An 18,010-nucleotide genomic window follows, 5' to 3' on the forward strand; every position below is an offset into this window, starting at 1 on the left:
TGCGTAAAATACTAGCTCAATTAACCGTTAAACTCCGCCTCCGTTCTCTGCAAAAGATTCGAAGGCGGAGCTATGCACGTGCTATAATTATAATTAAATTGGAGGATTGCAATTGAGAAACAAACGCACGATTGGTTCGGCATGTTGATTGCTAGACAAAGGAAGCCAATTTTGTCGGCGCGAAATTTGTCGCTTTATTGCTTCAGACAGCAAGCGGCTTTCCTTTGATGACGTCAAACTGTCAATTCACACAGACTGCACATTTTCGTAAGACTTTAACTGGCTCCTTGTTTACAATTCCAGTAAAAACACTTGCTAACATTAAACTTTGGATTAAATTATCAAAATAAAGCAAAAGCCAAGTTGACAAATATGATTGTATTAATTCGCGTCAGTTCAAATAAGACGTTTTGCTTTGTAAATCAACGAGTTTTCATGACAACAACAACTTTACCGCGACGACGCGGGGATCGATCTACCTCGATTTTTTTTCATGGACGATGTCATAAGTCCAATAAGAGCAAACACATACTTTGTGTATGAGTAGTTTATCTTATATAAGATTTATGCAACGGGCATCGCATTGCGTAATGGTGCGCATCGAATTACGGAAATGAAGCGCAGTTTTTCGTTTTAATGGGAGAAGAACGCATGTCATTTAATGGAGTGTTTAAAATTGCCTGATGTTACAAAAGGTGCTTTTAGGTGACTCATTTCATTTGAAGATATAGATGTGTTTCATTGCATAATTTGATTTTTCGTCTCTGTGTTAAGGTTATAAAAGATATGATGTCTTTGTTCTGATGTTATTAGTATTAACTTATTTTTTTTTTTTTTTTTTTTTTCGACCGCCCGATGGACCATTTTCAAAATAATTTTTGTAAACCAATAAAAAAAAAAGTCGTGGCCTAAGGGAATTTTACATGTATTTTACCACCTTCATGAATGGCAAAATCGATGGTATATATTTTAACGTATTTTGTCATGATTTCGGATATACATTTTCGGATACTTTTCCCCATTTATATCCGGACCGATTGATGTTGCGGGAAAATATGATCCCTGATAATATATATATATATATATTTATATATATATATATATCAATATAAGTGCATCACAGCTGCTACATAAACAGAGAGAAAAAAGTAGGTATTTACTAATACAGGTAGTACACTAAGCTACATGTATACTACAAAGTCACCATAGCCATGCAGAGGAATCTATTTGCTGTTTTAATTGTATGGACTTTTGGACACAAGTCGGGAAAGTCTGACCAAACAAAATTCCCTGATTTTTCCCTGATTTCAGGAACTTTTCCCTAATTCCCTGACTTTTCACTGACTGGAAAAAGTGAAAGTCTTTTTCCAGGTTTTCCCTGATTTCCAAGTTGGCTGGGAACCCTGTTTGACCAAGTGAGGGGACAAGTCAGCTGCACAAGACAGGAAAAACAGCCCTTAACTAGCTAACCAAGCTAATGAAGAGCAACAGTTACAGGAAAAACAGCCCTGAACTAGCTAACCAAGCTAATGAAGAGCAACAGTTACAGGAAAAACAGCCCTGAACTAGCTAACCAAGCTAATGAAGAGCAACAGTTACAGGAAAAACAGCCCTGAACTAGCTAACCAAGCTAATGAAGAGCAACCATTACACTCGAAGCAATGAGTATAAGAAGGTGGGACAAAATTGACAAGCAGATCCTGCTAGCAATCCAGCTGTGTGTATCAATTAACACAACATTTATTTGTCATAAACATTTAATACAACCAATAAACATGATCTTTATCACTGATTTCCAGGGTTAAGAATGAGTGTCATCAGACATAATAAAACTTGGCTTTTATGGATATTGAGCAGACAGTAACATCAGAAAAACTAGAAAATTACATATTTCGTGCAGCATTAAGAATTATGTATGTCCCATGCCAGCTTGCATTATGTAAGGCAAAATCTATGGAATGCAAATAGAAAGAAGTAATTAATTGATATTATTTTGTTGTTATTTTCAGTCAGTAAGATGTCCATTATCACCGATTTATGCAGGTTTTTTTCAGTATTTAAAGAGTGGGACTTAAAGTTTTAGTCAAAGTTTAAAATGTGTAAATTAAGCACACAACTATTGTATCTCATTAAGTAAATTAAAGCACATGAAACAGTGTCCCACTTAGGGCATTCACTTTTAATACGAAATAAGGCCTTTACAGCAAAACAAATTTAAGTGCCCATTCAATTGTCATACTTTAAACAAGACTATTGCCAAGCAATATAGTCCCCTACCCGCTCCACCATTGTCAGAAATTCCACCATTGTCAGAAAAAAAAAGTTGTTGCCATAGCAACCAGAATTTTTGATGCAGGAACGGAATGAAATGACGGGCATAAGGTCCATATTGCCATCTATCCATGTTTCAAGTTTCATGAAAAAAATATTAAGAACTTTTAAAGTTATCACAGGATCCAGAAAACCACCATTTTCAGCAGTATTTCTAGTTTATTTGTTGCCATAGCAACCAAACTTTTTGACGTAGGAACCAAATGACGTGCATAATGCCCATATTGCCATCCATCCATGTTTCAAGTTTCATGAAAAAATATTAAGAACATTTAAAGTTATCGCAGGATCCAGAAAAGTGTGACTGACTGACAGACAGACAGAGCGCAAACCATAAGTCCCCTCCGGTGAAACCGGTAGGGGACAATAACCCAAAATTAGGTGATGATAAAATTACATAATGGTTTAGCAGTAATACAACATTTTGCTTCAAATTATTATCTCCTAAGTAAATGATCATTATGTCATTCAAGTATGTTCCTGAGAAACTAACCAAGTCATTTTCTAGGAAACAGGCAAATTGAATTGAAATCCCCCGCCAAATAAATTTTGTTTATGGATGGTTGCAGAACTAAAAGAAAAGGTATATGGTGAATGGTTGTGCCTTTTGTCAATTTTGTTTAACTCATTTGTACCTGTGATGGGTTTGAAGACAATAAAATGCAGATAGTATATTTCTCATGAATCAATTAACCTTGACAGTATCATGACAAAAGGAGAAATTGCTTGTTATGAGCATTTTCTTAAAAAGAAACCATTACAAATATGTCCCGTCTATTTAGACCACCTTCATCATGACCATTGGGTGATAATAATAACCATAAATCATAATAATGACATCAAATTCTATTAACATGTGCACATTTGTCAATAAATTACTGAGTTCAGCAATCATAGGTTGATATTTACATCAACAATCTATAGGCAAAATATAGGACAAGGTTTGCAAGTTTGATCTGACAGACAAGGTTATACATGTTTGCCTGCCACTTAATTGCAATCCATAGAGTGTGCATCTAATTGCTGTAGGTGTAATGGTTTCATAATGTAATCAGATGTCCATTTGTAACAGCTGTTTTAAGATTTGCTTTTAATCAAAATTGATATCTGTTAAAAAATATATGATGGATAAACATACATTGCTGTTAATATCTATACAAACTCTTTATGATTATTTTCTATATACTTTTCAAGTTATTGCAACATTTTGTATAATTGTGTTAAAAGAAGGACATCTAATATGTAACCTCTTGAGAAAGAAAGGGTCATGCATTAACCCTGACAAATTAAATATGAAGTTGGTGTTTTGTTATTTATTCATTTTATCTTACATACTTTGAAGGTATATGTCAGATTTTGGGCTGAAAGATGGATAAGTTGATAGAGGAAAAAATTTACTTTAACAAACCATTTCTATTCTAAAAAAGGCTTTAAGGAAATCAGGGTGAAAGAAAATTGTTTACATGCATACAAATGGGACAAGACGTATGAAACCTGTCTCAAAAGAAACCAAAAAAACCTGACTCACAACAAAATATTAACCCTTTCCCATTTAGAAGCAAAGTGAAAATGGCTATGTGCAAACAGCATAAAACCGGAACAGCCTGCAAGTAACTCACAGTCTGTTCAGGTTTTATGCTGTGTGCTTTTCATCAGTATCTAAGGGTTGGAAATGATTCCTTTAAAACCTGAATCTAGTAAGAAAGGTATTTAATTAAATTTAATTTTGTCTGGGACTACAAATGCATCAAATTACGTATCTAAGTGGTAAAGGGATAAGAAACAAAATATGACTGCGCTTGTACGTACCCTCACACTGCAGTCCCTGTCTGAAGAGACCATACAACAACGAGCCGCAGTGGTCACAGAACGTCGGTCTCTTGCAGTTGTGAATGGAAAATCGATGTGGAACATTTATATTGAACCTAGTGCCCGCCGCCTGCAAACAATAATCCAAATACTCTTATAGTATGCCCCCTGACCATGAGAAGCAGTGATTGTTTTGCCCTATTGGGAAAAGTACCAGTACCAGCCCAATTGGGAAAAATGTGCGCGAAAACCCCAAACATTTGGAAAATTGGGGTCATGAAGTATTCACATTGGGAAATTGGTGTATTTGATATTTTGCTCAGATATACTTAAACATTTATAACTAAGTGATGGCAAGTTATCAATATTATAATTACTTAGGATCAAGCCATAGGGAAACTAACTAAATGGTGCATTTTTTTATATAAATCCAATAGGGAATTTTTTCGGAAAGATAATTCGGATATTTGTACTTTTTGCCATATTGGGAAAGTGCTGTTTTCTGTTACTTAATAAAGAAGGAAAACAATTGCAGCAATAAACCAGTATACCCTGCCGGCCTGTCCTCTTTGCTGCAATTTCAAAGTGAGAATAGCTGAACATTTGCCTGCCACTTAATGCATGTCTGGTTTAGTAAATTTACAAGCATTTCTTGTGCACTTTTTTCACGAGTTTAATGAGTATTCAACAGTATATTCAGTGATATTCATTTCAGCTGATCAAACCACTTCCAGTATTGAAATTAATATATTGCTCGATCATTCAGGTTAATTTTGGCAAGCTATATAATTTTGGGAAAAAGATGATAGCAAGAACAAATAAATTTGTCAATAATAAATTATTTGACCATTTGTCACTCAGAAGAAAAGTGAAAGGGCTATATGCAACCAGCATAAACTAGAATTGCCTGCGAGTAACTCATTTGCAGCTCATCAGTATCTTATGAGTTGGAAATGTAGCCTTAACAACTTAAATCTATTAAAAAGGGTCTTTAATTTTATTAAGGGACTACAAACAGGGTATCTGAGAGGTAAGGGTTAACCTTTTTCCACTAAGATACGCATTTTAAGCATGTGTAGTCCCTTAGAAAGTTAAATTTAATTAAAGACCTATCTTACTAGATTCAAGTTTTTAAAGCTTCATTTCCAACCAATAGAAACTGATGACTTACTCGCAGGCTGTTCTGGTTTTATGCTGTTTGCACATAGGCATTTTCACTTTGCTTTTGAGTGGGAAAGGGTTGATGATCTGTGACAACCAACTAGTGCATTGAACAAACCTCTTCTAGTTCCCCAGAAGCCTTGTCCGTAATGCCTGGACATTTGGTGACCACATGCTGATGGCAGCGCTTGTGAACAACACATGTACATACTGAAAACAAAAAGGTCAGCATTTAGAGAACAAGAAGAAAACTACGCCTAACATAATAGCAACACTTTCCTAGAGCACTTTTTATTGTGGTTGTCAAGTATGCCATAATGATACCTTACTGCAATAAACAATTAATTTTTAATTCAACACCAACAAGAAATGCAAAATCTAAATTCAACAATAACAATTTTATGATAATATATCACATTTCACCTGCATAATCCGAAAAAGGGTATTATGCCATATGCGGCAAGGGTAGCTCCATACCAGCCTGCGCAGGAGTTACACTATCCGCTTATAAGAAAGTGTGCATGACTAAATAGCAGACAGGGAAGTTCCTGACCAGACAGTGCTACTCCACAGGCTGGTCTGAAGCTTCACGGCTACATATGGCACAAGACCCATTTTTGCAGGATGGGGGAAAGTTGATTGAACGTACCTTGACACTGATAGCCTTGCTTACCGAGGCCCCTGCAAAAAAAAGTGTTCAATTAAGAAATAATACACAAGATAAGTTGACTCAGAATTTCGGCAACGATGCGAAACATATTGAAGATACACCACTTTCTGACCATGATTCAAACCAGTCACAAACACAGATCATGTGCTGAAGCATACAAACGAGATTTGATAATCCTATAGGACAACTGCTCGGACCAAGTTTCATAAAGATTGGATTAAAAAAAAGGTCCCAATACAGGGCCCTCGTTTGGCCGTTTTTGCGGCCCCATTCCCTCCTTAAAATAGTATACTTTTTTTCCCTATTTCAGCTAAAAATTCCCCCCTCTAAAAATTATTTATATATTTATTTTTTTATTTTATACATAATGTTGCCAACTGGAATCGTGCTATTAACGCTTGATTTAATGTATATTTATGTAAATTACTGTACATTAAAATATAGAAATTTTAAGTGTTGAATGGTTGGTGAAAAGATCTTCTAAGATTCGCATTTTCACCCATATAGTTGCGAAATTCCCCCCCTCTATGGACCCCGGCCCCAAACCCCCAAAGTGTAGCAAGGGCCCTGCAATAGAGCGATAACAAGGTTTCACTATAGCCATATAAGGAAAACTGCTCCACCCATGTTGGCTATTTTTTCAACACAGCGTAATAATTTTTGAACTCGACCGAGATATTTTTAGTACCAGTGATTTTTTTTCAATTTATATTTTACAGCCTGTGCCTTTTGGATTGGGAAAAAAAGCGTGATAGTCCATGCAATTGAGAAACAAGAGATGTGTTTGTCAATGCCCCCTATTGCGCCCCTTTGAAGCCATATAATTGATCTTGAAGGATGACCTTGACCTTTCACTCAAAATGTGCAGCTCCATAAGATACACATGCATGCCAAATATCAAGTTGTTATCTTCAATAATGCAAAAGTTATTGCAAAACTTCAACCAAGGTTAAAGTTTTGGGACACACATGAATGAATGAATGACAAGACAGAGAGGCCAAAAACAATATACCGGTACCCCCGATCTTTCCATCCGGGGGCATAAAAATAAAAATTATTAATATGATTATAAATTACAGTGCTAGGGAATAAAATTGCTGTATAATAAACTCAATAAGCCAATTATTGAGTTTATTGGAAAAGTTTGGCAAATTTTGGGGGAAATTTTGATCAGATTTTGCGGGGAAATGCTACATTTTGCCCTTAAGATACAGCCTTTTTAATTCTTTTTGCAATGGGGAAACAGCCTGTAAGAGGCTGTAATTTTGGGCAAAAAAAATCAATGAATACAAATGTTCTGACCAAGTTTCATGAAGACTGGACTAAAAATGTTACTTCTATAGTTTTCACAAGGTTTCACTAAAGCCATACATAAGAAAACCTGCCCTGCCATGCCCCCTGGCTTCCTTTTTTTCGTCAAACCATAGCCATTTTCGAACTTGGTCAAGCTATAAGAACAAATGTTCTGATCAAGTTTCATGAAAATTGGACTAAATATGAGACTGCTTGTGTTCATATGGTTTCATTATAGCCATATTAGGAAAAATGCCACCCACCCACCTGGCGGCCTCATTTTGTTTACCAACCACAACCATTTTTAAACTTGGCCAAGCTATCAAAAGAACTAATGTTCTGACCATGATGTTTCAAAAAGATCTGTCTAAAAATGTTACCTATAATGTTTTAACAAGTTCTTACTACACCCATATCAGAAAAACTGCCCAGTTCACTAACGGCCATGCTTTTGATAAACCAAAACGATTTTTAAAATTCAACTGAGACATCATGAAAACAAGGGCTGTTTGTAAAACATGCATGCCCCCCATATGGGCTGTCAGTTGTAGTGGCAGCCATTGTGTGAATACATTTTTTGGCACTGTGACCTTGACCTTTGACCTAGTGACCTGAAAATCAATAGAGGTCATCTGTGAGCCATGATCAATGTACCTATGAAGTTTCATGATTCTAGGCATAAGCGTCTTGAGTAATCATCCGGAAACCATTTTACTATTTCGGGTCACAGTGACCTTGACCTTTGACCTAGTGACCTCAAAATCAATAGGGGTCATCTGCGGCTTATGATCAATGTACCTATGAAGTTTCATGATCCTAGGCCTAAGCATTCTTGAGTTATCATCCGGAAACCATCTGGTGGACGGATGGACATAAGGACCGACATGTGCAAAACAATACACCCCCTCTTCTTCGAAGGGGGGCAAAACAAATATTATGACCAAGTTTCATGAAGATTAAACTATATTAAATGTGGCTTCAAGAGTGTTGACAAGCTTTTTCTTTAAGCAGACCTACTGGGTTTTTTTCCCACAGGACATTTTTGAACTCGGTAAACATATCAATGAGACAAATATTCTGACTGTTGGAAAATTAATGTGGCCTCTAGAGTATTCCCAAGGTAAATGTTTAAGCTGCAACCAACTTACAAAATAAAAACACGGCATAATGACCAAAATGTGGGTTGCAACCAGACTTACCAAATAAAATCACGGCATAATGAGCAAAATGTGGGTTGCCGCAGCATGGTGGCCATGAACTTGTGACCATTGACCTGATGCACCCGCCGCCGCATGGCGCCACGTCGCCGGTTGAGGAGCCCTTCCTTTTCCTTGAACACCCGCGGCTCCTTTGGGGGCTCTAAAAGGGACCAGGTGTAACAAATTAGTATGCGTATCCATATCTTTTTAAGGGTCATTTTATACCAATTTAAGGTTTATATGACAGTGTTGTTTTCACCATTTTGGGAATGGGGCCGGATAACTTGCATTCTGTTCAGCTTTATTCTATTTGCTACTCATCATTTATGATTATCTTAGGGTTGGAAATGAAACTTGAATATATTAAAAAAGGACTTAAATTTAATTTGACTTTCTAAAAGACTTCAAATGCGTCAAAAGTCCATTTCTGAGTGGTAAAGGGCTAAGTTAAATGACATTATTTTTCCAAATCCAAACGGCTAATATTTTAATGGCATTGACATAGTCAGTGATAAGATTTGAGAACATCTGGTGTTCACTAGTTTGTTTTCAGACATTCATTCAAATAAATAAAACAGAACTACAAAAGCCTTTATCTTATTGTTTTATGCTTTTCAATGCATTCATAGTAAACTTTGCTACATACTAATTATCTTAAGTTTGCACTAGTTCAAATTGATTTGGGCTTGTGAAATTTCTAAGCTTGTAGACGGATCAGGTCTTATGCTTTGAAAAAAATTAATGCAAAGACTGTCACTGTTGAATGTCACCTCAAAGTGAAAATGGCTATGCGCAACCAGCATAAAACCAGAACAGCCTGCGAGTAACTCGCAGTCTGTTCAGGTTTTATTGTTTGCTGGTCATAGTATCTAAGGATTGGAAATGAAGCCTTAAAACTTTTTTTTATCTAGTTAGAAAGGTCTTTAATTAACTTTCTAATGGACTACAAATGCGTCAAAATACGTATCTAAGTGGTAAAGGGTTAATGCAGTACTTAGAATGTTATATGTCACCTCAACAATGTACTTGTTAATGCAATAGAATGTTAAAAATGCAGCCTCTGATAGAGTGTGTGTGCAAGCCATATGACAGAGCTTGTCAAGACATGGCTATTGCAATAAATCACAGTTAACAATGCTCCACACTCTTGTGTCTTGTTTTGCGTACTTAGGAATTGAAGCCATCATTTTAGCATGGATCGGTTTAAGGGAATCCATAACATAATTTTCAACAAAAACAGTGTTTTTTTCAATTATAGGGAAATGGTGGCGGGGCCCGTCCAAAGGGGAAAAAATGCATCGTTTTTTAGGAAAATGATATTATATTATATATATATATTATATAAATACACATATTTGTATGAATATAATATTCACAGCTGAATGTCTTTGTCCTTTTTCTTAAAATTAAAATATATATCAAAGATTTTTTCAACATTAGTTTCAGACAGTTCAGCAGCCTTCATGCACAGTCTCCGTTTTCTTAGCCATTTTGCGTCTAATTGGGATCTTTTTAATCGATAAAAGGGCAAATTTGAGCATTTTTATGATATCAATAAAATGGAACAAATTGGAATGATTTTATCATCAAATATTGACACAATATAGACACATCAGGCCTTTTCTTGGCCATTTTAGGAGGAAAATGCACTTAATGTGAAAAGTCCACTGAATTGGAAAAAACTTAGTATAATTTAAAACAACTCTTTAAAATAAATCAAAATAATATATATTATAGTTATATGCTTTGTTAGTTGTTTATGAAATAAATTTGAGATATATTTATCATGATTATGAGACAGTTCATTCTATAAAAAAAAAAAAAAAATTTTAATATAATTTAACTTCTGGAGGGGATTTATTTTACAAAATGGGGGAAAAATATATACTCTTTTTTGAGGGGAATGGAGCCGAATATCGGCCCCGAAATTGCCATAAAAAAAAACACTGAAAAAGTTCAAAATTCACATTGTAAAGTCTTCATATATAAGGAAATTGGTGTATTTGAGTTGTTGCTCCCAAATACTTTAAAATTGATAACTAAATGTTGCCAAGTTGTCAATATTATATTAACATAGGTTCAAGCCATAGAGCTGCATAGGGATCTTAATGTTGCACTTTATTTTTAAACTAGTGACCTCAAAATCAATAGGGGTCATCTGCGAGTCATGATCAATGTACCTATGAAGTTTCATGATCCTAGGCCCAAGCGTTCTTGAGTTATCGTCTGACAACAACCTGGTGGAAGGACCGACCAACAGACCGACATGAGCAAAGCAATATACTCCCCCTTCTTCGAAGGGGAGCATAAAAATATTTTTTTTTAGAAAAGCAATTGGAAAATTTGTAGTTTTTTCCTCTCCATTTAGAAAGTGCCGTTTTCCGGTGCTTTATCAAGAAGGAACAAAATCGCTGAATGGAGATTCATAACTAATTCCAGTTTGGTCCAGATGTTTGTGCTATGATTGTACATCACATTCATGTGTGTGTAGTGCGACAGTGTAACACAATAAGCCCACTTCCCCAACATCAAAGTCATGATACCAGCTGTCAATCAAATTCTTCCCGGATATCATATTTACCAATCACAGTGATTTTTTTTGCTTTTTTTATTACAGCCTGTGGCATTTGAATTGGGAAAATTAGGGTGATAAACCATGAAAAAGGGAAAAATAGCATGATAAACCATGAAATTGGGAAACATTATAAATATGATAATAAGAACAGAATAAAAATTGCTAAGTTCATCATCATGTTTGACAGCATTTTTATATTATAGTGTTGCTTTCATGTCTTCTTACAACATTTAGTTAATATCCTTCCACGTGCATATTAAACTTGCAATAATCTATAGATTCTTCAATATACATGTACCTTTATGATTTAATGATAATCTCTTTAAGAATATGAATTTAATTCAGGATGTTTTTTAAAGTAAAATATGATATGGTGAAAACATTAACAAATATTAACAAACACGCTTTTGTGTTCTTGCTGTGTTAATGTTGTATTAAATGGAGCTAAAATAATACATTTCATTTGTTTACCTTTTAATATCTTGCACAATTGACATCCTCAGTCCAATGCTATTTCACCAAACTATACAGCGTGACAAACATAATAAAGCAGAATATGCATATGAATCTGAATATACACAGATCCACTAACATATAAATCAAATCATGTTTGTCTCTTTCCATTTTCAAACAGTTCTCGTCTTCAATGCTTTAACTAACTTTGTGAACTCCAATTTACCAACACAGATTTCCATGACACACATTCACTGTGAACATTTCTAATAAATATTTGTTGTTGTTCATCTCAAACATAGTAGTTTGCGTTAATTGACACACACATTAAATTATCTCCTAATAACCATGTGATATCTGCTGTTAATTTTAGTGTTATTTATCATTTTCGCTTCTCATCGCAAACTTCTCGTCTGCTTGCCGCCATCTTGGATGTGTGTAAAAACAGGCGTTAACAATCGGGATACATCGACTATCGTCGGTATCCTCCGCAATATAGAGAGAGATGTGTGGATAGCAACGTAAAATCGTATTCGGCTACATTCGCGAACATTCGTAAGTCAGTTGTCATTCGGCAAAGACTGGACAAGCTCGATCGGCACTCGTTCTACGAAATTAACGCTTAATTACATTGTAATCTTATTGGCTTAAGTAGGAAAATTTGGTCATTTTTTGGGAAATTTTGGTCAGATTTTTGGGAAAAAACGTCATTTTTTGCAATTGGGAAGCAGCCGAATATCAGCGGTAATTTTGGGCAAAAAAAAATCACTGAATCAATGCACAGAAAGAATTTATTTCCTCACTTATGTTTACTTAAAAATCCCATTAATCTAAGCCAGTAAAATGTCCGATAGTTTTCTCACATCCCATCCTCTAATAGACTATGGACTTTCGCATTAACGCTGTATCTGACAGTATGTCATGTGCATTCAGGTTTTTTCCCCCTTTTTGGGAAGATAGCCCATGGCTTTGGATTTGGGAATTTTATCGACATTTTCAAGAAATTGGGAAAATATATTCAGTAGCCTTCTTTGGTAGCATTTTAGTACAACCATATATATTGATATAACTCTGTATATAATTCAAATTAAAAGATCAAAATCATATAAATCATTATTATGTACTTTGTTACATGTACTTGAAATAAAATTGTGATAAAATAATCATTTGACACTGCTAAAAAAAAAAAAAAAATTGTTTTTTTTTTCCCATATTATGGGAAAAAAGTATACCTTTTGCCATTGGGAACATAGCCGTTATTAGGCTATAAAATCGGACCAAAAAAAACCTCGCATTCTTCCAGGAATGTAGCATTTATTTATGACATTTGAAATGGCCACTTGTTGATGTGTTACAAATTTACAGTTTTAACTTTCCAGAAACTGGCCCAAACTTTGCATTCACACCAAAGAACTTTTGAGGTCTGCTGACAGCTTGCAGATTTTGTGGAGGCAAAGGTTCAAGTGATGTCATCGGTTACAATGTTGTGATTGTCAGAGACTTGTGCATATCAATACTGGTTTTATTGTTGTTTCAAATGGAAATGATTGCAAGGTAATTATAACAGGGTTGGCACCAATCGACCGCCCCGGTTTTAACCGGCGGTTTTTACCGGTTAAAACCGCCCCGGTCAATACTCCCAAAGTGGTCATTACTGGTCAATACTGGTCGATTGAACTTAACCCCCAATTTTGATTAATATTCCATGCTTAATTAAACAATATTGAAAATATAAATTAAACAGACATGTTGCCAATAATGTCTTAAGCTAATAATACCCACTATTTTATACCTGTTCATGCAATTTGTAGGCCAATCTCTCAAAATTTTGCAAATGAGTCAAGTTGGTCAATTGGATTTTTCTAGTCAATTGAATTTTTTTCCAATTCTAACGAATTATGAATGCTCAGAAAATTCTGTGCTTGATTCAACAAGAACCTGTCAATTACTGTGTATTAGTTGTTCCTCATGCCCCACTGTCTCCACAGTCTTTCACAGTCTTCAAACCTATACAGGTTAGGGCACCCAAAACTGATAATAGGGCCTTACATGGCACCTTTGACACAACCCTTACTTGTCATGTATTCTTGCCTGGATTTCTTTAACTAAATAGTGAAAAAATATTTTATTTTCCATTGATATAAAACAAAAAACATTATAAGAAATAATTTTTAAAAGAAAGAAATAACTGAAAAGAAGCGTTTAGAGTAGACCCACAATTGTTATCCCCACGCTTTTTGAAAAAAAGGTGGGGATATTGTGGTGATCTCCGCCGTCCGTCCGTCTGTCCGTCCGTCCGTCCTGGCCACTATCTCCTCCTACACTAAAAGCACTAGAACCTTGAAATTTACACACATGGTAGCTATGAGCATATGTGCGACCCTGCACTATTTGGAATTTTGATCTGACCCCTGGGTCAAAAGTTATAGGGGTTGGGGTGGGGCCGCGTCAGAAATTATCACTCATTTTTTTAGGTTATTTTACATTTACTTCTTTATTTCTACACCGATTCACTTCAAATTGATACTGGACCTCACCTATGACAATACGGTCAATCTCAACCATGCATGGCCCCATTCCCAACCCTGGGGCGCCCCGCCCACATAGGCCACACCCACCAAAAATTTCCATTTACTATAATTTTTTCATTTCTACACGGATTCACTTCAAATTGATACTGAACTTTTGTTATGACATTAGGGTCAATCTCAACTATGCATGGCCCCAATCCCAACCCTGGGGCGCCCGCCCACATAGGCCACACCCACCAAAAAATTCCATTTACTATAATTTTTTCATTTCTACACGGATTCACTTCAAATTGATACTGAACTTCTCTTATGACATTAGGGTCAATCTCAACTATGCATGGCCCCATAACCAACCCTGGGGCCCCGCCCACATAGACCACACCCACCCAAAATTGCCTTTACTATAATTTCTTCATTTCTACACCGATTCACTTCAAATTGATATTGAACTTCTCTTATGACAATACAGTCAATCTCAACTATGCATGGCCCCATTACCAACCCTGGGGCGCCCCGCCCACATAGACCACACCCACCCAAAATTGCCTTTTACTATAATTTCTTCATTTCTACACCGATTCACTTCAAATTGATACTGAACCTCTCTTATGACAATACGGTCAATCTCAACTATGCATGGCCCCATTACCAACCCTGGGGCGCCCTGCCCACATATGTCACACCCACCCAAAATTGCCTTTTACTATAACTTCTTCATTTCTACACCAATTCACTTCTAATTGATGATGAACTTCTCTTATGACAATTCGGTCAATCTCAGCTATGCATGGCCCCATTACCAACCCTGGGGCACACCTAGGTCAAACATTCGGCGTGGGGATACGCGTCGGCCTCTGCCGCGCCATTTCTAGTAAACATTATTTGTTGCCAAAATCAAGAACTTTGATTGCTTTTTCATTTGAAGACCAATTGAACTTTAAAATATAAAACCCCTCTTAATATAGAAAGGAGGCAAGTTAGAAGTATCTATTAAATTAATAACAATAATAGCAAGTTATCTCATTTTGTTTGAGTGAAATGAAATAGCCTAAGGCCAGATTTGCTTCATTGTCTCTACCAGAGACATACCAGTGCATGCATTTTATTACCATTAAAGGCTTAGGAGCCAGATCATTTATGACCCTAGAAACCACAAGAGTTCTGTTTGTCCATCAGCTTATCAAATAGATCTATCAATAGATCAGTGAAATACTATGGTAACTACAATAGCAATAATACTTCAGTAACAGATGTGATACACTGTGATAAAGATATTGCCTTAGTTCTTTTGTATTTGAGACCGTTTACATAAATAATAAAGAAGTATTTTTTACAGCTTAAATTTATTTTTTTTACATTAGATAACTCACAAAAAGTTTATCAATTACAGAATAATGATTGATTTAATATAGAATAGCTTAAATTCTTCCTTTGTCATGTTTAAATGCTACAATTTTCAATCGACCAGTATTAACCAATATTAACCAGTAATGACCAGTATTGACCGGTTTTAACCGGGTATTGACTGCCGGCCCGGTCAATACTCAATCGACCGGTCAATATGCCAACCCTGAATTATAATGTTTAGTTTAGACAAAAAAGCAAATGTATACACTTTACTTAAGAGAGTTGTTTATGTTGTAGTTGTTTTTTCTACATGATTTTTTATTTAAGCAACAATGATCAATAGAGAGAATGTAATGAGAGGGATTCCTAATGGACATTTTGTATCTAGGTTTTCAATAATGAAACCAAAAATTAAATTATGTATAATTGTTATTTATTCATTCTTTATTTAAATGGATTTTTTGCTGAAATTTGAAGACGTGTCCAATATTCAATGGGACTCCTTTAATTTGGACTCCTACTTTTCCAAGTTTGGAGTCTAAGGACTCCGGTATTACAATCTTAATGAGACCCCTGACATCTATCGTCAATATTTGCAAGACATTATGAGTTTTTGTAAGTAATATACTGATTACTGACTACAATTAAGACGGAATAATTGATCGTTTTAGGTGTCTCGCTTTTTAGTCATATGTCCCGACATTTTGCATGGGATGTCCTGATTTGGAAATTGGACCTGAATGTTAAAGATACTTTTCTTACATTAATTCAGTAACAAGATAAATTTTGTTTTAAAAATGGATACATTTAGTGCATTAGTTTAAAGAAAGTGATTAAATTCACACTTTGGCTGAAAACAACGCTTAATATCCCAATTTCACCAGTACCTGAATACCATTCAAACAGTGGTGAGGAAAAACGCTGAACATATTTATTTTTAATTACCAACATTAATGGTATTTATCGTTACATTTAAACAAGCATTAATCAAATTAAGTCTTAAAATGTTGAAAAGACCCAACAAAAGGTGATTTATGTGTACATTCAAATTATTGCTGACAACCAATACATGTCTTCACATAATTGAAATTATTAATACCATTATCATATGCTGGCAAGATTGCTGATGTTCACTTTTATATTAAGCTATTCCTGACATATTTATGTTGGGCTATTTTTTGTTTTTAGACATGGAGTACTCAGAATAAAACACCATCTAATTATCATAAGCATGCCATAATATGTGCTGCACATATTTTGCTTAGTGACCACAAATCCACCATTAATTAGATAGCAAAAATATGTCTCAAAAATAATTAAACTGCGCTGCAAACACATAGTAACATCTGAAATGGTCACAACACACCATTATGCAAAGAAAGAAAATCAATTTAGCACTAATTTGATGTTGGATGCCAACCCATAGAGACAGTAGGCAGAATATGTTAATGATCAGATAACCCAGTTGGTTATTACCTTCTGAAGCTGAGCCATGAAGTTCAATAATAACATGTAATTTCCCCCTAGGTTCTAGGTCAATCTGCAATAAAAACAAATAAGATACAGTAAAACAACATATCAACACCTTATTAAATTAAACAAACGCATTTTATCGTGCACTGTTTTATGTATACGAATATAAATGTTAATTTATTGACGAAATACGGGCGCCATTACACTGAGTCGGTGCGTGTCCTACATTTGGTCTATCCGTGGAAATGATATGCAACTCCAAGAATGCCACAACGGGTGTCAAACAAAATTGTGATGAAAGAGTTTAAATACCCATATATCCGACTGCGACTTCAGATCCTGGAATGCTAGTGAACAATTAGCGACAAAATCGTCTGGTGGAATGGCAGCATCGTGAAAAACAGTCAATCCGAACACCTGTCCGTTATGAACTTCGGCCGTAAAATCTTCGTTCCAAACTGGTTTCGATGTTTTTATTTTAGTTGTAGTTCTCGCTACATGCAGCTCATCTACGTCAAATGCAATATAAGGGTCTAGTGCGGGTTTTTCCTCTTCCTTCTTCGAAGCACCCATGGAAAACCGTGCCGAGTAATCGGTCGGTCTCAGATCGACTGCCTCGCAGATTTTAAGCTTCATTGAACCATTAAAGAACACCATGGCTGATTTGAAGACCCGATGGAATTTCAAACTAAAATATTAATCACATTTTATATTTATAATCCTCATAACTAGCATAGAAATGGCACAAATTCCAAGGAATCCGACATTATTTTTAGCGATGTAAAACAAATCGCGGAAGTTGCAATGTCGATCAGAGACTGGCTAATGTTGCGCATGCGCATTACGCAGGGCAAGGTCACTTCGGGCTATTTGGCCAGAAATAAGTGGCTTTTTGATGATCACTGTCAAATATAAAATCGATTATTCTAGTTATGCAATACATCGAAATGTATACGGATACTTAACATGAGATCAGATAAAATAGGCAGGCTGTTTATCTATGTTGCTAGATTTTGTACAATATTTTACCTTACCAAAGATCTACAATTTAATTGATTGGATATTGTAATTCTAGATTCTAGTTGCAACTTTACAATTCATAAACTCAATACACGAACGTGAATGTATGAACCCAGTTTGTAACGCATGTGTGCCATCTTTAAATAAA

The 18,010-nt window shown here is 35.4% G+C and overlaps 1 protein-coding gene across 1 annotated transcript in view; it reads right to left on the reverse strand.

The window, feature by feature from the left end:
- The window catches only part of LOC127874698 (calcium-independent protein kinase C-like), a 48,043-nt gene extending 30,347 nt beyond the window's left edge, over positions 1-17,696 (reverse strand). The window contains exons 1-6 of the mRNA XM_052419234.1: positions 17,155-17,696; positions 16,846-16,909; positions 8,464-8,623; positions 5,951-5,982; positions 5,420-5,511; positions 4,141-4,270 (exon numbers count right to left, since the gene is read on the reverse strand). Coding sequence (XP_052275194.1) covers positions 4,141-4,270; positions 5,420-5,511; positions 5,951-5,982; positions 8,464-8,623; positions 16,846-16,909; positions 17,155-17,499 — 823 coding nt within the window. The 5' untranslated portion in view covers positions 17,500-17,696. The remainder of the gene's footprint in view (positions 1-4,140; positions 4,271-5,419; positions 5,512-5,950; positions 5,983-8,463; positions 8,624-16,845; positions 16,910-17,154) is intronic.
- Between the last annotated feature and the right edge of the window lie 314 nt (positions 17,697-18,010).

This window comes from Dreissena polymorpha, chromosome 3 (assembly GCF_020536995.1).
Source record: "Dreissena polymorpha isolate Duluth1 chromosome 3, UMN_Dpol_1.0, whole genome shotgun sequence".
In the NCBI taxonomy this organism is placed as follows: domain Eukaryota; kingdom Metazoa; phylum Mollusca; class Bivalvia; order Myida; family Dreissenidae; genus Dreissena; species Dreissena polymorpha.